Below are 22,720 nucleotides of genomic sequence, written 5' to 3' on the forward strand. Positions count from 1 at the left end.
TCTGTAAAATGAGGGTAGAATAGTAGTCCCTCTCTGAACCCCTCTCTCTCAATAAACATATATAATACACATACATTCACATATATGACTGACTATATGTCATGACTTAAGCAATATAAATGTAGGAATATAGAGACATATTAGGGTCTCATCCAAAGAGTTGACGGACGGCTCAAACTGGCTCAATGCAAGGAAACACATTTTATTGTAAGAGAACACAGTAGCAGAGCAGCTACAGACAGTTAGCTAGTCCGTATTATACGTTAGTAAGGGAAGCAAAAGCAAAGGTGGTGAGCAAACTGGCTATACGGTCTCGGGAATGCTGCTTTTCGCCTTTACTAACTGAGGAAGGAGTCACTAGTTTGGGCACTTGTTGGTCTGTGCTTCCAAGGAAGCGATGGGCCACTCTGCCCACTGAGAGGGAGCAAACCTGAAGTAAAGGGATGCTAAGGATGTGGAACATTCCCTAAGGCAACTTTCAGGCAAGTTGTGCTCTTTTCTGTGCTGTCTAAGGAAGGCGATGAGTTGTGGAAACTGAGCCTTGTTTGAACCTAGTCCTGTGTGCCTGGGAAACTGAACCCCCTGTACTTGTGGTCCAGAGACCCCCCCAGCCCCCAATAAGGGCCTCAGTTACGTTTAAAGGCTGATGTCAGTTTTCTCATAATTGTAAATCTAAGGGACTCATGGCTTATCTGAAAGGTGGCCCCCTTCTAATCAGCCGCTTCTTGTTCCCTTGTTCCTTTGGTTGTTCACAGCAGGACTGGTAGTACAGTTCAGCCCACATAAATATGTGGGACGGACACCTCTGAGGGCTGGGTGCCATGATGGTGATTGAAGCAGGCGCCATGGCACACTTGGTCAGGCATTGAAGATGCTACGGTGACCCACGGCACCCCCCGGGCCATGGCTGGTCACTTTGACTCTTTCTTGATCCTGGACTTGACTGACTAGAAGGGAGAGTGAGGCTGATGGCCTTGTGCAACTCTGTCTCACTTCAATCCATTTATTCACAAATTAAGACATCAGCAGGGGCAGCTAAAGTGACTCAATGGATTGACAGTCAGGTCCTGGATTTTAATTTGGCCTCAGACACTTCCTAGCTGTGTGACCCTGGGCAAGTCACTGAACCCCCATTGCCTAGCCGGCAAAGCTCTTCTGCTATGGAACCAATACACAGTATTGAATCTAAGGGGGAAGATAAGGGTTTACTGTGGATTGATCCTCTTATGCACCTAGGTCTAAAGAGCTACTTTATTGCTAATTATTTCTCCTCCCTGGCTGTTGACTGCTCCTCACACCCCACCCTCCCAGGCTTGGACCACGTGACCTAACACCCACCCTCTGCTCTCATTGGCTCTGAACTATGATCCCGGACGAGGCGGGGATTGAGCCCAGGCTGCTGCTAGGCTCCTCCCCCTCCTCCCGCCATGGCTGAGGACAGGCCCTCGTCCTCATCTGCGTCCTCAGGGCCGCTCTGCCCCTTCCTCTTCAAGAAGTCCAGCCGCCAGGCCCCTGCGGGTCGCCGGCGAAGACGCGGGGCCGGGGAAGGGCGGCCCGATGGTGGTGGTGGTGGTGGCGGCAGCAGCAGCAGCAGCAGTGAGGAGGGCCCGGCCACTGTGGTTCGGCCCTACCGGAAGCGGGCTGCCCTCGGACCCATGGTCCAGAGTAGCCGTGGGGCCAGCGGCCATGGGGCGGCTGCGTCTGGCAACAATGACGCCGAGGCCCGCGCCCTGGCCATGGGCGTGCTCTACCCATCCAGCCGCTCAGCCAAGCCGGCCGGGCCCGAGGACATGGGCGCCACGGCGGGCTACGAGCTGGACGCGGCCCGGGAGCCTGAACGCGGAGGCCAGGCTAGGGCCAAGGGCACGGGTGCGGGACGCAAGGGGCCTATCCGCGCGCCCGAGCACCTGCGCGCCACCGTGCGCTGGGACTACCAGCCTGACATCTGCAAAGACTACAAGGAGACCGGCTTCTGCGGCTTCGGTGACAGCTGCAAGTTCCTGCACGACCGTTCCGACTACAAGCATGGCTGGCAAATCGAGCGCGAACTCGACGAAGGCCGCTACGGGGGCGTCGACGAGGCCTATGATGTGAGCCCAGGCCCCGATAGCAGCCTACCCGCCAAGTGTTTCATCTGCCGCCAGGCGTTCCGCAGCCCCGTCGTGACCCAGTGCAAGCATTACTTCTGCGAGGCCTGCGCTCTGAGCCACTATCGCACCTCTCCACGCTGCTATGTCTGCGAGCGCCAGACCCACGGAGTCTTCAACCCAGCCCGAGGCCTCCTGGACCAGCTCCGCCGCCGCTATGGTCCCCGAGGCCAGCCCTCAACCGCCCAGGACCCTGGGCCCACCGCCACCCTCCTCAACCAGTTCTAGTGCAGCCTGCCAATAAAAGATTTCTCTGCCTTTAATTAAACACTCAAGAGCTCCAGTGTTCACTTGGGGAGACCAGAGGGCCAAAGGCGGCTGGCCAACTGAGAGCCTTGTATTTACTGGGAGGGTCTGCAGAGCCCCGGGAGTGTCGGCCTAAAACAGCACTAAGACTTGGGGGACACAGGGAGTAGGTAGGGGCTCCCCGGGATCACATACATAGCACTGTGACCCAAGTCACTGCTCTTTGAAGCATTTGGAATAACCTGCAGACACATATGTACTTGGGGGAGATACTTAGACGGATAGGTGGGTGGAGGGATAAATAATTGGGTGGATAGATAATAGATACATGAATAGATGGGTAGATCGATTCATAGATGGATAAGTGGGTGCATAGATGATAGATACATAGGTGTTTGGGTTGGTGGAGGGATGTTTAGGAAGATAGGATGGGGGTGGATAGATGATAGATACAGATGGATAGCTGGGTAGATAGCTTGATGGATAAGTGGGTATAGATGGGTAAGTGGATGGGCAGATAAAGAGATACAAGCAGTGAATATATAATATGTATGATATAATATATATGCATGATTGAATATGCATAAGGATGTATTTCATTAATGCCCACAACCCTTTGAGGTAGATGCTGTTGTTATCACCATTTAACAAATGAAGAAGCTAAGGCTGTGAGAGGTTACTGATTTGTCCTATGGCTAGTAAGTATGGCATATCCAATGTAAGGCTAGAAGCAGGATTTCAACTCTGGGACCAGAACTATCCACTATAATTCCAACTGCAGGCTCTGCCATTGAGGAGTTACTGTAACATCTGTCAAGTCCCTTCACCCCTTAGGTTCCTTGAGTATAAAACTTCATAATACCCACAACTGTTCCTCTCAAAAAATTGTTATAAGGGTCAAATGAGATACTACAAGGGAAAGCATTTTATAGATGGTAAAACTGTACAAATGAGGGTCTTGTTGTGAGCCTAGTATTATTGTACTAAAGAAAAGGCTGACCAGCTAAAGCAACAGTCTCCGATTCTTTTTAATCACTCACCCCTCTCACTAAAGAAGTGGGGTGCTTTCAGCCTCCAATATGTATAGATTTTCTTAGGGGTTTTACAGATTATTAAGATGTACATTATAAAATATGCATGAAAATAGAAATTAAAATAGGAAAAAGATAAAAATAAATATTTGATGCTAGAGTCAATAAGGAACCAGTAGAATTTCTTGAGAAGGGGAGTGGAGTGAGCTTTAGGAAAATGGACTGACAGCTGTGTGGAAAATGAATTGGACAGGGAAGGAACTTGAGGCAGGGAACCCAATTAGCTGGCTATTGCAATAGGCCATTTGAAAAATGATGAGGCCCTGAACTTGGGTGGTGGGTGTATGATTGGAGAGAAGACAGCTGTTAGATATGTGAAGACAGAAAAGACAAGATCTGGTAACTGATTGACTCTAAGGGGTGAGAGAAAGTAAGGAAGAAGTCAAAGATATCTTGGGGTTGTGAGAATTTAAGTGATTTAAAGAATGATGACCACAGTATTAAAAGGGAAGCTTGGAAGGAACATAGATTTGAAGGTAAAGATAAGGTGCTATCTTTAGTACAGATCATAATCTATGCTTTATTCATTCTATCCCATCCAAAATGGGATCAAAAGGAGTGAACACTTTCCAGACAGTAGCCCTGAATACATAACTTTCAACCAGAAGGTACCTACTAAAGTCATTAAGATCTGGGGAATGGGCAAGAAGATTTTGCCCCGGCACCTCTGAAGCTGCTGCTGTGGGTGATTGGGAGCACTAAAAAACAGAATGACAAGCCCAGAAACCAGTAGGTGTTGGGGTCTTGTACTATTTGCAGTGTCCCTGTGGTTGCAGGAAGCTAGAGAAGAGAAATTTGGAGAGAGAAGAATAGATGTGGTATTGGATACAATCCCCCAAATTGGCAGGCCCAGGATGTGACCCAGCTTCCCAGCTTCAAAATGGTTGGTCACACTCCCTTTGAAATCAGTTCAAAACCACACTAGTGAACCTGTTCACTCTTTGAGGACTTTGGAGACCACCAACCTAGAGAATGGGAGTTAAATTATACCAGCATTGCATGAAGAATAGTATTGGATGTTTTATCAGTTCCTTTAGGAAACACAAATGTATACATATAGTGTCACTTTTTTTAAATGGAGGTCTAATGAAGATAAATATTTGCAAGAATAATGCAAAATATTGACTGATCCACTGAGGGCTTTTGTTCTCACTTCACCAGCACTGTAGATCCAGAGATAGGATATGACATATAAAATGAGACAAGGAATTGAGAGGCATTCTCAGCAAGGATCCCTGAAGATAATGGGTATGAATTTTTCAGATATTTTCCCCCATCTGGCATCTTTTAATGTCTGCCCTCCAAATGGTCCCTGCTCTATTCCTTATCTGACAGCAGCCAGCAACAAGGAGATAGCTAAAATGGCAAACTGAATCTTCATATCTAGCAAAGCAAAAATGTGCATGAAGAGAGGACAAGGTTGGCCCCGCTAAATGTTGAGTATTTAAACAGAGATCATCATTAGTTTTTTTCTCACTTGTCATGCCTGGTTACTCACATGCATCTTGACCACCTGTTCTGTTTACTGATGATTAAATTTTCTCAGAGAGAGTGACATGCGTCCCTCTGTGGGTTCAACCACTCAACCAGGGCACTTCTTTGTGGTTTGCAAAGTACTCCCCCAAACCACCCATTTTAAAGCTCCTGGGGTGTGGGATCTTTCCTTTTTTGTCTTCATAACCCCAACACCTACCACCATTCCTCCTCTGTAGTAAGCACTTAATTGTTGTTTGTTGATGAATTGAGTCTTAGAGAAGCTTGCCCTTGGTGTGACAGAAGTATCCTGGTGAGAAAGGTAGGGAAAAGATGAAGCAGAGATGGTGGCTGTAATCACATAGGATCCACTTATTGAATTTCCTTCCTTGGAGCCCATTCAAGGACCAAATAAAAAGCATTGGTCCTTCATAGACATGTTTTATGATGATGAGATTGGTTCTTGTGGTACTCTGTTGTCAAGACACATCCAACAGACATTTTCCTCTAAGACTTAGTTATGTTATAGGAAAAAAGGGTTGATACCTCTGACTTCAGTTTTAACAAACTGACTTCAGTTTTAACAAACTGTTAGTGAGTAGATATATGCAAGAGTTTAAACCTAATCTGAGCTCATTTGTGTCTTGGAAAAATATACACAAGATGCTATTCAGACAGTTATCCATTGTAATTGAAATCGAGTATGCCTTCTACCTCCTCCTCTTAGTGTCAAATGTACCCCAAGGTATTGAAGAATCGATAGCTAAAAATGATTGTTACTTCATGTCACAAAATGGTGCTGCCAGAGTATCCTTGTCTGATGGGTACCCCCTTCTAGACATGATCATTTCAGAGGAACATTTTAACACAACACCATTTAGCAGTTATTCACTGGAGAAGGAAATAGCAAAACACTCCAGTATCTTTGCAAAGAAAACCCCGTGGACAGTATTGGCATGATATGATCCAAGGAGGAGATTAAACAATAAAAGTGACTTAAGTCGATTAAGTGACTTGTCCAAGGTCACATAATCAATACAGGTCAAAGTGGGACTTGACTTCAGATCTGGTTTTCTCCACCGTCCATCCTATTCCACAGTTACCCCCCAAAGAAAGAGATTGAGGTTGGAGATTATCCCATTGCCCCCATTTTAATGATGAGGAAATTGAGGCTACTAGAGGCAAAAAGATTTGCTCAAAGTGACCCAATTAGAAACTGGCAAAAGGGGAATTTTTAATCCAAGACTCCTGGCATTTTTTTCTACTAAACCAAAATAATCAGTTCTGTTTTCCCTAAGGGCAATAAGCTGAACTGGCTTTCAAATAGAGTCCAAAGGGGAAAAAAATCTGAATTGGGTTTGGCATTAAGTGCCCATTCCTTCAAAGAAACACTAGCAATAGCTGGATATTAAAAAGGAAAGGGGGAAAAAAAGGACAATTATTGTTTAGGGGGAAAGTGCCACTTATGTCACTGTAAGGAATGAATAGACTTTGAGCTTGCCTCAGCTTTCCTCTCCCAGGAACAAAGCAAGGGTAAATAATCATGGCAAATATAAGGTTTAATTTGGAAGAGTGAAATTATAGAACGATTTCGTTACTCCCCTTGCCTTTTCTGTGGCAATCGGGACAGCTCCTGACACTGCTGGGAAGCTCCTGGCATCCAGCCAGATCATTCTCAAACAAAAAAGACACTGGGAATGTGTGAAGGGTTTGTGGGTTTTTTTTTTTTAATAAGAAAAATTGAACTGCCAGAACCTGTTTTATTATTTTTACAGAGAGCAAATAAGCGCATGATGAGGCCTTCCCTAATTGGCCGCCTTGAGATCGTCCTTAATAGAAGGATCAGATGTGTTCTTGCCAGTAAAATTGTTGAGTTTTCTCATAGAAAGTGCGTCTTCTCAGCAGCGTGGCTGGATTGAGCTATTTGAGCTGAGCTACAGAGGCTCACCAGCACAGAAGGTGAATTTAGGTCTGTTTCCCTTCTCTTTTCACACACATAACTTGGTAATGGGAGTTTTATGCTCACCTTGAATGGGGCCCAGCTCCTTAGCATAGAAGACTGTTTTGTCCTGGGACAGAATGTACCTTATCTAAACACTCAGTCACTTAATCTTGCAACTCAAGAGTGAAAGAATCAACCAAAGTGGTTTCAGGGGATGGAAGGAAAAAATAGAGGGGTGGGTGGGTTGGGGCCAGTGGGAGAGAGAGGCACAGGTTTGCAAGGGAGCCAGTAATCAAAGACATCCAGTCTCCAGGGAAGTTCTACCCCTCTGGGTAGAGGGAGGCAAGGGAAAGTATTACCATAAACCCTTACCATTGTTTCTGGGACCAGAGTTTCAAGTATGAAGCCAGGGAGACCACAGAATGGAAATCACCACCAAGGAAAAATACAGGAAGGCAAAGTTTGGTTTGCTCCAAGGGTTCCTTTTAGAAACTTGTGTGTCCCTGTCCTTCCCATAACCTCGGAGGGTTATACTCTACACACCCCTCTGGGTTGTCTCCTGTTTCTGTAGGATCTTTTTTCTGAGCTGGTTGCCATCTAAGGTACTAGGATGGTGGAATAACAGGAACCAGTTCTCCAATAGGCCTGTGTTTGAACCCCAGCTCTGCCACCTGTTTGAGCTTAGGAAAGCCCCTTCCCCTAAGTTTGAGTTTCTTATCTGTATAGAAGAGGAGGCAACTAGTGGACTGAGAGCCAGGCATAGGGACTGGAGGTCCTGGATTCAAATTTGACCCCAGACACTTCCTAGCTGTGGGACAAGACATTTAACCCCCATTTCCTAGTCCTCACAACTCTTCTCCCTTGGAACCAATGAACAGTATTGAGTCTAAGATGGAAGGTAAGGTGTAACCTCGAAAATGTGGGTTTCAAGACTGTGAATTGCCAAAACTACAGATAATTTTTAGTGTCTTGATTTAAATCAAAAATAAGTGGTCGCCATGTTTTAAATGGAGAATAGCTTAACCAAATCTTCTAAGGTACAGTCTGAGCAGTTTTTAAGATTCACAAAGGGGAAAAAAAGAAAGAGAGGGAGGAAGGCAGGCAGAATGGATTGTCCTTGGCATTGATGGACACTTCCACTGTTGTCTTAGTTTACTGGCATCTGGGGACCCATCAGCGAAAGAAAGCACCTGACAATGACACAGATGATCTCTGTTGACCCTATTTTATAGGTAAAATGAAGGAATTGGACTAGATGGTTTCTAAGGCCCCTTCCGGATCTACGATGAATAAATAATGTCACCACTGACATAGGGCTTTAATGTTTGCAAAAAGGATTGCAAACAAAGGCACTCTAAGAGGAAGGAAGACCTGTTTCAAGCCTCTGACACATAGCGAACTATCTGAGTGATTCTGAGCAAATCAGCTAACCCCTCAGGGTGCCAGGCAACCCTCTAAGACTAAGTTATTGTAGAGACATTGTCTATCCACCTCCATAAAAGAGGCTTCTCTTTTCTCCAGTGCCTCTAGCACTGTTTTTGAATATAGATGTATATATTTATATAAATTTTATTTAGAGGCTGCCAGGACAGTTTAGTCAATGTTTAACTGGTTACAAATTGGCTGAGATCATTATTTTTTCAATTGAATTAACCAACTGTTTGGCACAGGATAGAAAGGTGGCTTGAAAATACTCAAACCAATGTTAATAAAACAGCCACCATTAAATGACCAGACTGAGGTTTGGTTTTTTAAAAGTACTTTCTATATATGTTCTCCCACTGAAGGTCTTCACATTTGTCAGAATTATGTTATAATAGAAATTCCTTTTGGATAGGAGTTGTAACGACGTGGCTGCTGAAGGTTCCTTGTGTCTCTGAGATTCTGGGAAGCCAGGATCCTTGAGACAATCCTGAGGAATAGGTATAGGACAGGTAGGATTGTCACCCCCTTACAGATGAAGAAACTGGGGGTGTTACATGACTTGCTCATAGGCACATAGTCAATATCAGTTCAGAATTTGAACCTGGCTCTTCTTGCATCCAAATCTAACGCTCTATTCCCCCATGCCTTTTGGTTTCTAAAAAGTAAATACTCTTCCACTGAGAAGTATAATAATATAAGCCATTTATTTCCCAGAATTCCCTAAAAAATCACCTGAGTCTCCACCTGGGTGAGATCACAATTAGTATTTAACTGGCAGTAATGCCTCCCATGCTCTCTCTCTCTTCCATTCCATTGCAATGATGTAGGAAGTTAGTGGTAAGCTAAGTGCGGGGATTCTGAATTGACTAATCAGCCATGGGCACGTGGTTATTATTTTGTATCTTCTTTATTCCTTGATTTCTAATAATCCTTAATAAACCTCATAAACATAATTTTTATTATTAGATATTAAATTAATTTTTACAAAAAACCATATACGCCATTATTAACCTCCTACGGTCTATGGATGGGTGGTAAGAATAGATCCTCTGTGGAGCAAGCCGCTGATAATGTTGGGGAGATATTGAAGTGCAGGGCCTGACCTGACTTTTTGGCAAACTACACCACATAGTCCATCTAAAGCCAACCCTGTGATTCAATACATTTTAATAGCACTTACTCTAATGGAGAAAGACGAGGAAACACACACACGCATACGTCCATGAGCTGAAAAGGGGAGAACGGAGCTGAGAAGGGAACGAAGGTTGCCTTGCTGGCCCTGGGAGGAACTGACCCACGGGAAATGGAGCTGGCAAGAGAAATAGTTATTCTGGGGTAAAGAAACACCCACATACACACGTGGCTAGGGACTACCACTGAGGAGAGCTGTTGAGTTCTGGAAAGGCAAAAAGCAGAGCCAGGAGAGGAGACACTGACTTGGTAATCAGTTTTGCTATAATTCTTGGAGGAAATCCTACGATTTAGGCACCGGGTGAAAGTTTTAACAAGTGGATTATTTTGCCTTTTGTGGGAAAGATGGGAGCGAAGGATGAATGAACAAAGGAAAGACTATGGATCAAGCCGGGTCACAGATTTCTTTCCCCACCCCAACATCGTACTTTTTCTCTGGGAGGAAAGAAGCTTCCAGCAGGTGCTGGACAGGTTCCAGCCTCATTGCTCAGAGATAATCTCCTTGAATCCAGCTAGCGAGGTTTACTCTTTAAAGATAACACGCTACATTGCCGTCATCTGGGTGGTATTTGAGCCTGTCTGACTGAAGAGGCCAAAGGGAAGGATTCAGGAAGGTGGTGGCTGTGGAGGACAAGCTCAGGGGGTCCACAGGCACTCATGAAGGCATCGCCAGGGACTAACATAGACCCTAGGAGGTTAATGATGGCTTATAGTACTCTACTTCTCCATGAAAGAGTATTTACTTTTTAGAAACCAAAAGGCATGGGGGGAATAGAGCGTTAGATTTGGATGCAAGAAGAGCCAGGTTCAAATCCTGCCCTGATACTGACTATGTGCCTATGAGCAAGTCAGAGGGCACTGGCAAGGGTGTAGGAAGCCCCAGGTAGGAGTGGGAAAAGGGAGGGAAAGGAAAGGACTAAAAAAGATTTGCTTAAAAGACATTAAAAATGAAAGCATTTGCACAATACAAAAACTTCTGCCTCTTGAGTAACCACCTCTTTCTGGTGGCGAGTGAAGCCCACCTTGTGTCAGGTCCTTCATCATGTAAATGGTCTGGGATTGAAACCTTGTTATTAAAGCTGGCCATTGCCATTTGTGGTACAGGCAAGCAGGGCATCGCTCCAACAATAGGCAGAAACGCTCTGAGAAAAGGACAGAAATATCCTTCCTGTGTCTTGCTTTTACACGCCAGCCAGGGCAATGCAGGGAATCACATAGAACACGGGCTAGGCGGGCATGGAGACTTGGTCTTGGGACCTTTGAGGGATTGCTTACTAGCTTCCATAACTCCAGGAACATCCTGAAATGAATCGGGCTAAAGGAAACGACGGACTATTTTCCAGAAACAGCAACGGTGCTGAAGTCTCCTGAGAATCATTCAACAGAATCCCGAGTCAACTTCAGGGGCAGCATCCCTATTGGATGAAAAAAAGCAGGACCAAAAAGATGAAGGACTTCGCTCTGACGTGAGCATCGCATAGACTCTGTCAGTTCTGGTGCTCAAAAACTCTTCCCCTATTAACCCTGTACTCATTGTTGGCCATCCCCCTCCAATTGGCTTATCAGAATCTTCTTCTTAGCCCCCCTTGTAGTGCCTTGATGCATGGAGTCCAAACAAAATGGAATCGACAAGGATGGAGCTCCAACCCCTTGACGTTGGAATTGAGATTGTGGAATGGAATCATAATCTTCTGTGTGAGTCTGTGCAGAGTGGAAAGCAGTGTAAAAGAGATGCCCTGCCAGATTCTTTCCGTACAAAGCATTTGTTCACTTTTGGATGGGAATAGAATGGAACGATGTAGGGGCATGAGTAGAATCTAATGAAATAATTATGATGTGATGCACAAAAGCCCTGTGCTGACAGTCCACAAATGCTTGGGTTCAAATCCTTCCTCTAGCCCTTCATATCAGGATAGCCATGGGCAAGTAAATTAGCCTCTCTTGGACTATTTCCTTATCTGTAAAATGAGAGCAATCACACTTATAGCATCTCACAGAGTGGCTATGAGGATCAAAGCAGATAATGTACTTTTAAAACTTTTAAGTTCTATCTAATTGCCCATTATAATCATGATCCAATAATGATAATGTCTTCCCAGTCCCATTTGGGAGTAATAATAACAATAGTTAATAATAACAGACTTTATATAGTATCATAAAGTTTCTAAAGTACTTTTACATTGATTATCTCATTTGACCCTCCCAATGACTCTATAATATAAATATTGTTATTATTCCTATTTTAAAGATGAGGAAAATAAGGCTAAGTGATTGGCCCGGGCTCACACAGCTAGTTAGTATCTAGGACAGAATTTGAACTTGGATCTTCATAATGCCAAGTCTGGGGCTCCAACCACTCCTCCACATGTAAACCCAAGAGTGCTTAGGGGAGCCTCTAGCTGCCATTTTGGTCTGTGTGATTGTTGGAATCTTCCAATACATCCCAAGATGGAGGATGAAATGCTGAATCATTGTATGGCCAATTGGATGGAGGGAGAAATGGGAATTTCCCCCACACCAAAGTGAAAGTAATAGCTCCAGAACAGTTCAATTCCTCAGAATCTTAACCTTTGGATAAATTCAACCTGTGGACAGACAGGGTAACATATTGTGAAAAACCATCAGAGACAAGCTATAGAAATGTGGGCCGAGACTACAATCACACAGATAGGAGAGAGAAAACCCCAAGGCTTAGACCTAAATCTGGTGCTGACAGTTTCTCCATTTCATCTTGGATGAATTAAGATTTCCAGAAAACAAATGGATTAGAGATCCTGAGAGCTGCGTTTCCATGGAAATTTGGGATGGATATAAATGCAGACCTATGAAACCTTTTTTTTTTCCCAGATTCAGTCTTTTAGTGAACATTTTTAAAAGCCTTTCTATGTGCAAGGCATTATGGCAGACATCAGAGAAGAGACAAGGATAAATCTAATAAGGTATGGTCCCTGCCCTCGAGGAGCTCAAAAGCCAGGCGGGGAAGATAAAATAAACACAACAGTAAGGAAAGCACAAATTAAGTGCTACGAGTCAGAAAAGAGGCGATCACTGTCAATTGAGATAGAGAAAGCTTTCTGGAAAAGTCATTCGAGCTGACCTTGAAGGGTGGGATAGTTTTCACTTTGTCTTAGTATCTTAAACACCTAGTACATACATGTTTAATAAATGCCTGTGTGGTTGGAATGGAATGGATTGGGTCGGACTTGGGTAGAAGGGAAAAGCCAACCCATAATCACCAAAAATATATAGTCAGTTTCCCTTTGCCATTCTCTCTCCCATTGTGGCAAGAGTACTTTGTGACCAGGATGCAGCTTTTAAAATGTTAACTTGGATAAAAGTGACCATGGAAAAAGAATAATATTCAGACAGCTTTAGGAAACCTCAGCAGTGCTCTATAGTAAAAGTACTGTGCCAAGCCATAGAAAAGAGTGTATATGTCTCCAGAACGATGGAACTCTCAAACAACATTTCACCCTGAAATTCAGTCCTGTCCTGAATAACAAAAAACTGCCCAATGTAGAGAAAAAGTATTGGACCTGGCTAGAGTCAGAAGTCCTGGGTTGGAATGTCAGTTCTGTGATGCTGGACAGACCTCTTGGAAATTCAGTCTCTTCATCTGCGATATGGAGAGAAGGAGACTTGGATTAAAGCATTTCTAAGGTCTCTACCAACTCTATATTCTATTATCCAGTCTGTGTATACAGGACCGCCCAAGATGGGAGCAAGGGCACTGAAAAGGGAGTCAGAAGACCCAAGACCTTGTCCTACTTCTTTCACCAACTCACTGGACCTCAATTTCCTTATCTGTAAAATGAAAGTGTTTGACTGTGTAATCTCTAATATTCTGTGATTCTCTGATAACCTACCACTTTTTGCTTTCTACAATAATTACCAACAGGGTAGCACACCAAGAGAAACAAGGCATTGTTCTGTTATTTATGTCTGCTGTGTGAACACAGAAACCCCACAAGGAGAGACCAAGAATCTTGTAAACCTCAAAATTTCTTAGACTTATAAATGTTGGAAATTTCACAAAATTTCCAACATTTATAAGTCTGAGAAATTTTGAGGTTTACAAGATTCTTGGTCTCTCCTCAATCTGGAGACCTGGCTTTTACAGAGGGGATCATACAGTAGTGGGGATCAAAGCATAAATCTTATGTCTCCTCCAAAAATTGTGAATTTGGGGCTCTGGCAACGTGGAGGTCCTGGATCTAGGAACTGGAGACTTTATTGTCATTATTGTTGCTACTCACCATGGCAGCGTGGTGGTGTCACTGCTGTTGCTGCTCTTAGAGTTGTTGCTACTGTCGATGGTGGTGGTGTTGCCAGTCCTGCTGCTGATGGTGGTAGTGTTAGTGGTACTGCTACAGGTGATGGAAAAGTATTGCTGCCACCATTGTCGTTGCTGCTGCTATTGTGGCTATGGCTATTACTGTTGTGTAACAAATTCCATAACATTTACTTCATCTCTTTCATTAAGCTAAACAAGGCTGGAATGGTGTTCTCTGTATGTGATCTCCTCTTCACTGTAATGTAAAACTTGGCAATGACTGCTCTTTAGATAAACCACCCAAGGGACTTCAAACAGCTCTCCCTCAGGTCCTCTGGTCAAAGCATTCCCCAGAGTGCCTATACACCTCCTGCCTCTAGATAGATCAATAGATAGTATTTTCCAGGGTGACCAAATAGATGGACAGATAGATAGATAGATAGATAGATAGACAGACAGACAGACAGACAGACAGACAGACAGACAGATAGATAGATAGATAGATAGATAGATAGATAGATAGATAGATAGATAGATAGATAGATAGATGGATGGATGGATGGATGGATAGATAGATAGATAAATAGATAGATGATTGATAGAGATGGATAGAGATGACTAGATAGATGATAGATAGATAGATAGATAGATAGATAGATAGATAGATAGATAGATAGTAGATGTTTGATAGTTAGATGAGAGAGAGAGGGGGGAGGGGGAGAGAAAGAGAGAGAGAGAGAGAGAGAGACAGAGACAGAGACAGAGACAGAGACAGAGACAGAGACAGAGAGACAGAGACAGAGAGAGAGAGTTTCCCTGAGTGGGCTCACACACACCCCTCAAGAAAAAGCAGGGAAGCTGCTAATGCCCTTCATCATTCACCAGACAAAGCCATCTCTTCTCTGGTGAGTGACTCTAACCATCTTTTCAAAGCCTGATGTTGTTTGAGGTTCTCTCTGCCCTGCACTGTGCTCAAGTTTGATTTAGTACAAATGAAGCTTCTCAGGTTTTCTATGTGACCATCATGCATTTTGTGTCCAATGTTCTTTCCACTGTACTGATAATAACTTGCTTTCTGCTTTAGGTAGCTGATTGTTCAGACTTTAGAAAAAGTCTTTAGACTTTTTCAAAACCACTTTCATAATATAACAGAAAAAAGTATAGTTGCAGAGCTTTATGATTTGCAGAATGCTTTCCCCTCAAAAAAAAATGTAGGTTGTGAAGATATCCTAATTTTACAGAGGGGGAAACTAAGGCCAGAAAAATGAAGCAACTTACCCCTGGTCACACAGCTAGTAAGTATCAGAAGTCAGAACATGAACCATAGTTCTAGCAGGTCCCTAAAATATTGCTTGAGTTAGGGTTAGGACTGGAGCCTGCCTGGGAAATGAATATATTTACGAAAAATTGTCCCATTTGATGTATACAGTGTGAACTGTGATCCCAGGGGCAGTGGTTTAATTACCATGTTTGCATGTACTAGGTACATTAAAAAAATTCATGTTGAATGAAGCAAATAAAGGATGGAAGGATGTATGTATGTCTGCATGGATGGATGGATGGATGGATGATTCTCAGCTTCTTTAGATAGGTAAAAAGAAAGGAAATGAAGTAAAGCTTGGGTGAGAGAGAAGACTCCCAACAAATGTATTTTTCAAGGTATTTATAGGATGTTAAAACTGAGAGTGACTTAAAGGATCACTCCTCCCCTTCCAAACTTTATTTTACAAGGGAAAAGCAAGACAACTTGCCCAAGGTTTTATTGGAATCTTGCTAATGACCAGTGCAGAAGGACCTAGATAACCTAATTGTTATCAGTTATCCTTTCCATCATAATATGTGAATGGTGCCTCAGACTTTCATTTTAAAGCTTGCTGGGATTTTTGTCTGAATGTCTCTCATATTGGAAACTGTCCCAGAGGGAGATGCTCTGATCAGTCGTGCTGTCCTTGTTTTTGTATGAGCAGAATTTGGAATGTCGATCAATTGTCTTTCATAGAAACACAGAAATTGGACTCTGGACAGCAATTCTTCCTCTATCTCCATCTCCCAAGTCAGGCTGAATTTTACCTTTTTTTCCCCAATTCAAATGGAAAAGTAACTGACTTCTTTTTTTAAGCCCATCTTTAATTTTATGTGTGTATTTGCCAAATTGAAAGATAAAGGGAGAGGAGGGAGTCGAGCTACAAGAAAGCACTCCAGTCAGAGATTTCCCCTCCCTAACCAAAGATATAATTGAATCTGATGAGAAAAACATTTATATTTCAAGTTTGTAATTTCATTTCTAGGTCAAATGATTTTTTAATATTTTAGCAGGAATCTTTAGGATCTTACTCTTTCCTATTATTCTGAATTCAGTTTAAATATAATTCAACTAATATGTAATTCAACAAATATTATCTGTCTGTTTTGTGCTGGGCGGTATGCTTGGTGCTGGAGTTTTGTTGTTGTTCAGTTGTGTCCAAATCTTCATGACCCCATTTTGAGTAGTTTGCCATTTCCTTCTCCAGCTCATTTTGAAGAATGAACGGAAACAGAGGCAAATGAGGTTAAGTGAGCTGTCCAGGGTCACACAACCATTAAGTGTCTGAGATTAGATTTTAATTTAGATCATCTTGACTCCAGGCCCAGTGCCTTGTCCATGATACCACCCAGCTGCCCTTGGTGCTAGGGTTACAAAAAAACAAAAAGGAAACGGTTCTTGCCCTCAAAGAGCTTAATATTCCACTGGAAGGGATATGGCTTAGCCACAAGTAAGTGAACAAAAAAGGATTTAAAAATCACTACCGAATAACAGCAAAGAAGAAATTTTAATAACTGAAAATATTAGTAATGGAATCATATATGAGGGGGAACCTGAGATGTGCTTTGAAGGAAACTAGGAATTCTATAAGGCAGAAGTGAAGAGGGGGTGCATTCTAGAAATGGGCAACACTTTTGGAAAAGCAAAGAGGAAATTAGGTAGAATGTTTTCTTTGGAGAAGGGCTAGCAGGACAGTTTAATTAGAAAAGAGCAAATGGAAAGGGGAGGAATCTGAAATAAGACTGAAAAAAGAGGGAGGAGACACAGTAGAGAGAATTACAAATGACTGGCTGAGACTTTCATATTTTAACCCAGGAGTAACAGGGGGCTACTGAAGGTCTTTGACAGAAGTGTGGTGACACAGTCAGATATATACTTGTGCAATATCAGATTGGTAGCTGTGTAAGAGGATAGATATTGTGGAAACAGGATCAACAAAACTTGGTGGCTAATTAGAGATAGGACATGATGATGGCAAGAAAAGAGGGAAGGATGACTCCAAGGTTGTGAACCTGGTAAATAGAAGGGTATTGGAACCTTATCAGAGAAATAGAGAAGTTTAGAGGAGGGTTTGGCATATAGGAATATAATGAGTTCCATTTTTTATGTATTGAATTTAAGATGTATTAATAGATGCATTAAGAGGTTCCTATTGAATGAATGAATGAATGAATGAATGAATGAATGAGTGAGTGAGTGAATGGATAGATGGATGGATGTGGATGGATGGATGGTTGATGGCTATGGGATATCCAGGTGTCTAGAAGGCAGATAATGCAGGACTGGACTTCAAGGGAAAATAAGGAATGGATCTAGAGATGTAGTGATCATATTATAGATGATATTTATATAACATTTTAAAACTTGCAAAATAGTTTATATACATTATCTCATTTGATTCTTACAATGCCCTTAGGTTGTGGTTATTGAGTTGTTTCAGTTTCAGTTGTGTCGGACTCTTCTTGGCAAAGATACTGGAGTGGTTTGCTGTTTCCTTTTCTAGCTCATTTTACAGATGAGGAAACTGAGGCAAACAGGGTGAAGTGACTAGCTCAGAGTCACACAACTAGTAAGTAGCTGAGGCCAGATTTGAACTCATCTTCCTGACTTCAGGTCCACACTCTAGTCATTATACCACCCAACTGCCCCAACAACAATAATAAGTAAATGCTCTTTTACAGATGAGGAAATAGAGACTTAGGTAAATGATTTTCTCAGAGTCATACAACTACTAAATGTTAAGAGGCAAGATTTGAACTTAGGTCTTCCTGATCTCAAATCCTGGATTCTGTTACACCACCTAACTACCTCTGTGCTTAGAAAGACTAACCGAATCTGTAGAAGCTGCTAAAATCACATAGGGAAAGACTGTTGAGGAAAAAAAGAGGACCAAGGACAGAATCTTGGGAGAACCTTAGACTTCATTTGTGGATGCATCTGTTGCTCCTTTTGGACCATCCCTTCAGGATGAGCAAGTTGTACCAGAAAGAGCTAGAAAGTGCCCAGGGGTGTATTTCTAACCATCCATTAACCAATGGTTCTTCCATCAGCTACACATTTCCCTAGCCATTATCATCACCCATCTCCACATCTTTCTGACTGTTCTACACAAAAATATGACAAAAGACTATAAAATAGCTAGCTGAAATCTCTGGCTCCGGCATTCTTCTAACCCACTAGCCTATTGGCTTTTTAAGGAAAAAGAAAGAGAAGTTAGCTTTGGCCTGGCTTGTTTTTAGCCCATGCCGATTCCTAGTGTTCACCGTTTCTCTACATACTCACAAATCATCTAATAATTCATTCTAGAATTTTGCCTATGTTTAGGGAATCTTTTTTTCCTTACCTTTCCTGAAAATTGGTATGATTTAAGATTTGCCTTCCTCTGGTCTTCTGGCATCTCTTCCATTTTCCATGATTTCTCAAGATTTCTAATGGTTTGACACCCATATCTACAAATTCTTTCAATGCTGTGGAATGTAATTTATATGAGACATAGATTTGAACTCATTTACATTAACTAGAAGCTCTCATGCTCTACTCACGTCCCAGGCTTCAATTGCCTCCTAGCTATAATCATTCCATCCTTTTCTGTTTGAAAAATCCTCTTCCATTAAGGAAAAACAGAAGCAAACAGGAGCTGAGTAGTTCTATTTTCTTTCCAGTAATAATACTTTATTAGCTCATTCAAGCAGTGCATTTATCCCATCTCTGTGAGTCTTATTGATCCAAGTAAGTCTTCAGTATACTATGGTGTATGGGGCAGCTAGATGGCTCAGTGGAGAGAGAGAGAGCCAGGCTTGGAGATGGGAGGTCCTGGGTTCAAAACCGGACTCAGGCACTTCCTATCTGTGTTATGCTGGAGAAGTCACAACCCAATTTACCTAGTCCTTACTGCTCTTCTGCCTTGGAACCAATACTTGGTAAGGATTCTAAGACAAAAAGAAAGGGATATATATATATATATATATACATATATATATATATATGTGTGTGTGTGTGTGTGTGTGTGTGTGTGTGTGTGTGTGTGTGTGTGTGTGTGTATTTGAGAGAGACAGAGACAGAGATAAAATAGACATATTATGGTCCATGGCTATGTGACCATGGGCAAATTACTTCATAACTATCCACCTCAGTTTCCTCATCTATAAAATGAAGTAATACTTTGTGTTTCCCATCTTCACATTATCGTTGCAGGCACCAAATGAGTTGTGGAAACACTTTGTAACGTGCTGTGAAGACATGCCACCATAATTTTATGTTCCTCTTTAGTGTTCATTTTCATAGATTTATCTGAGCATTTTTCTTCCTTCTCAAACTTCAATTTATGGTTCTCAGGCTTAGTTCAACAAACTTCCTGCCAGATGCATTCTTCCCAGTCCTCATGAGGTGAACTCCTTTCCTTACCAGGAGTCCATCATTCTAGTATCTTGAGCAACAGTCCAGGAAACCCAATATTCATCAGTGCCATCTGCACAGCCATCTGTGCAGATGTGCACTTCCCATATCCTCCCTTGCCTTGCAAAGGTTCAATCTTTAACTAGCAGAAAAGATGGGGGTTTGGGGGGGGAGATCACTTGTGCTCCCAGATCCTTCTCTTTATCATCCAGGACCTCAACATCACCAGAGATCTCTTCCATCTGAATCAGTACTCAATCGTCTCCATAAGACATCACCAGAAAGACTGTGCCTTTTCCCAATTATCCATGTCAGGTCTTCATCAGTGCCCATAAACAGCTGGCAGTAAGCAGTGGTTCATCCTGCTGGGGCCAAAAGTAAGTTTCCTCCTACATCTTCACAGCTGAAAAATGGGCACATTTATCTAGAGAACGTGGACGCTTCTATTTCTTCAGGAATCTAGGCCAGCCCTGTATCAGAATCATCTAGCTCCAGTGCCTCTGAGTTTCTTTCTTCCTTTTTTTTTTAATGGCACATTCTTCAACTCACCAGTTTCTTCACTGGTTTTGGTCTCCCAGAGTCTCCCTGAAATATATTTTTCCTTGGCTTCCTTCTTGGATTAGTTCCTCCATCTTATCTGGAAACTCTTCATCTTCTCTAATAAGTTTGAGTACACAAAAGCATTCCTCAAGGCTTCTAAAACAGGAAGATCAGTTGACATGTAGAGCCCACAGAATAATAGCGCCTGAGGCAGGAAGAGAAACATTATATAAATCTGTCAGGCCATTCAGTTTCTATTCTTCCTGAATCTTAAGTGGAATACAGACCTCTGTGCCCTCTCACTACCACCACCCCCTCAAAAAAAAATTACTTGTCATGAAAAATGCTACAGCAAACAGTCCATTTCCAAAAATCTCCTAGTCCTATGGGAAGACTTGGGTTCAAGTCCCACCTCTGACACATACTAGCTGTGTGACTCTTGGACAAGTCAACTAACTTCTGGATCTTTAGGCAACTCTTTAAGACTATATGATGCAGAATATTAACAATATGGAAATAATTCTAGATCAATGACACATGTAAAATCTAGTGAAATTTCACGTCGTCTATGGGGAGAGAGGAGGAGAGGGAAAGAACATGAATCGTGTAACCATGGAAAAATATTCTAAATTAATTAATTAAACAAAATTTTTCAATTAAAAAAAGACTATATGATACAGAATATTAATAATATGGAAATAGGTCTTGATCAATGACACATGTAAAACCCAGTGGAATAGCTCGTTGGCTCCAGGAGGGAAAGGAAAGAACATAAATCATGTAACCATGGAAAAATATTCTAAATTAATTAAATAATTTTTTCATATCACAAAAATACAATATTTTTAAAAGACTATATGATGCAAAAGGTATCTCCTTGGATTACTAGAGGAAGATCTGTATCCCTGTAAAATTCCAGGTCTGGTCCCTATTCCTAAAGGTATCTCATCCTTTAGACAAGCTCATCTGTTCCACAGTAACTTTATGTTTCAGTCATGTCCAACAATCTGGGACTCCATTTGGGAAATGATACTTGGCAAAGATACTGGAGTTCTCCAGGACATTTTATAGATGAGGAAACTGAGACGAATAAGGTTAAGTGACTTTCCCAGGGTCATACAACTAGTAAGTGGCTGAGGCTAGATTTAAACTCGGGAAGATGAATCTCCTTGACTTCAGGTTCAACACTCCAGCCACTACACCACCTACCTGCCCCACTTTTCCCTATTAAGTATCCACTAAGTAGCTCAGTTGTTAGCAGTTAACACTGGTTCATTCAGCTGGGTGTCACCAAGCATACAAAGAAGTCTTGACCAAAAACTCTTCAATCACTCCTTCCCTTGCCTGTGGTTTCGCCATGGTGCCGTTATTCAAAGCCCCACCTGCAACACTCATTGCATTCCTGAATCTGAAACTTTGGCATAAGCCTAGAATACCTGCCTCCTTTTCCCTTCACTCTTGGTCATGAATGCCATCTTTCTTCTCTCAATGGAATAGCTCGCCAAACCCCAGTGCCTAAAAATTCACAGAAGGTACTCAGAAAAAAAAAATCAATTCCTTCCATTTAGCTTCCCTAGTCTGGGAATGAAACTCTCATGACTGGTTTCTTTGACCTCCACTCCAGTCATTTACTTATCCTTCCTCATCCCTCGTCTTGAAAATGCAGTTAGCCTTCGTAGTCTTACGTCAATATTTTCATTATCCCGTCTGCCCACCAATGCAGATTACAAAGGTAATGTAATGGTCCATGGTCTGCGTGAGTTAGCATCACTGGGGAAATTCATCAACCAAATTAGCAAGCTGATTCTTGGGTGTCTGTCGTCCATCACTGGATTTGCACCCTTGAATATAATGTAAATACCATCCAAGTTCATTCAGTTGTTAACTCAACACTTGATGGCCAATAGCTCCGGATGGGAATGCCTGTCTTTGATGGGAGGCTAAAGAGCACCAGGCTGGATGAACTGGGTTCAATTCTTGGCTCTCTTCATGACCTTGAGCTCATCTCTCCATCCCTGAGCCTCCATTTCTTTATGAAGGTGCTGGCCTAGATAGCCCCTTAGGGTCCCTTTCCGCTCTAAGACAGATGATGTTGTGCTGCCAGGGGGTAAGAAATTGGTCCTTGATAATTCTCTTTCTAGAACACCTGGCACGACATCTTGTACAATCAAATGCTGAAATTATTCTTGATGATGATGATAGGGGCAAATGGCACAGGGACCTATGGGAATCACTAGATTATTTTCAATCATTACATCTCTGGGTCTAAGTTCCTTCATTCACAAAATGAAGCTAATCACATTCTGTAATGAAAATTTATGGAAATTCATTAAGGATTTTCAGATTTGTAACTATACCTTCCAGGGAGTAATGGAAACTGTGAGATTGTTAAATCTTTCTCATCGACCCTGAGTTGGTCTTAATTTTGATTCAATTCAGCAAACATTTATTAAGTACCTATTCTGTGCAAGACACTCTTCTAGGGGTTGGAAAAACTATTTTTTAAAAACATCATTTATTGGGACAGTATGATATATAATAGGACAGCTAGGTGTTTCAGTAGAGTACCAGACCTGGAGTCAGGAGAATCATCTTCCCAAGTTTAAATCTGTCTTCAGATACCAACTATCTGTGACCCTGGGCAAGTCGCTTAACCTTGTTTGCCTCAATTTCCTCATCTACAAAATGTCCTGG

At 42.3% G+C, this 22,720-nt stretch overlaps 2 protein-coding genes across 2 annotated transcripts in view; both read left to right on the top strand.

Annotated features, from left to right (window-relative positions):
• SLC9A9 (solute carrier family 9 member A9) overlaps window positions 1-22,720 on the top strand; it is a 747,353-nt gene that overhangs the window by 717,822 nt on the left and 6,811 nt on the right. The gene's annotated exons all lie outside the window — the stretch shown is intronic.
• On the top strand, window positions 615-2,415 carry LOC103092667 (E3 ubiquitin-protein ligase RNF113A-like). The gene has a single exon (XM_056808186.1). It carries the CDS (start codon window positions 1,428-1,430, stop codon window positions 2,373-2,375), a length of 948 nt encoding a protein of 315 aa, XP_056664164.1. The 5' UTR covers window positions 615-1,427; the 3' UTR covers window positions 2,376-2,415.

Source organism: Monodelphis domestica, chromosome 8 (assembly GCF_027887165.1).
Source record: "Monodelphis domestica isolate mMonDom1 chromosome 8, mMonDom1.pri, whole genome shotgun sequence".
In the NCBI taxonomy this organism is placed as follows: Eukaryota; Metazoa; Chordata; class Mammalia; order Didelphimorphia; family Didelphidae; genus Monodelphis; species Monodelphis domestica.

What these genes read in the sequence shown, in the direction of transcription:
- LOC103092667 (XM_056808186.1), top strand. Translation starts at nt 1,428, where the DNA reads ATGGCTGAGGACAGGCCCTCGTCCTCATCTGCGTCCTCAGGGCCGCTC.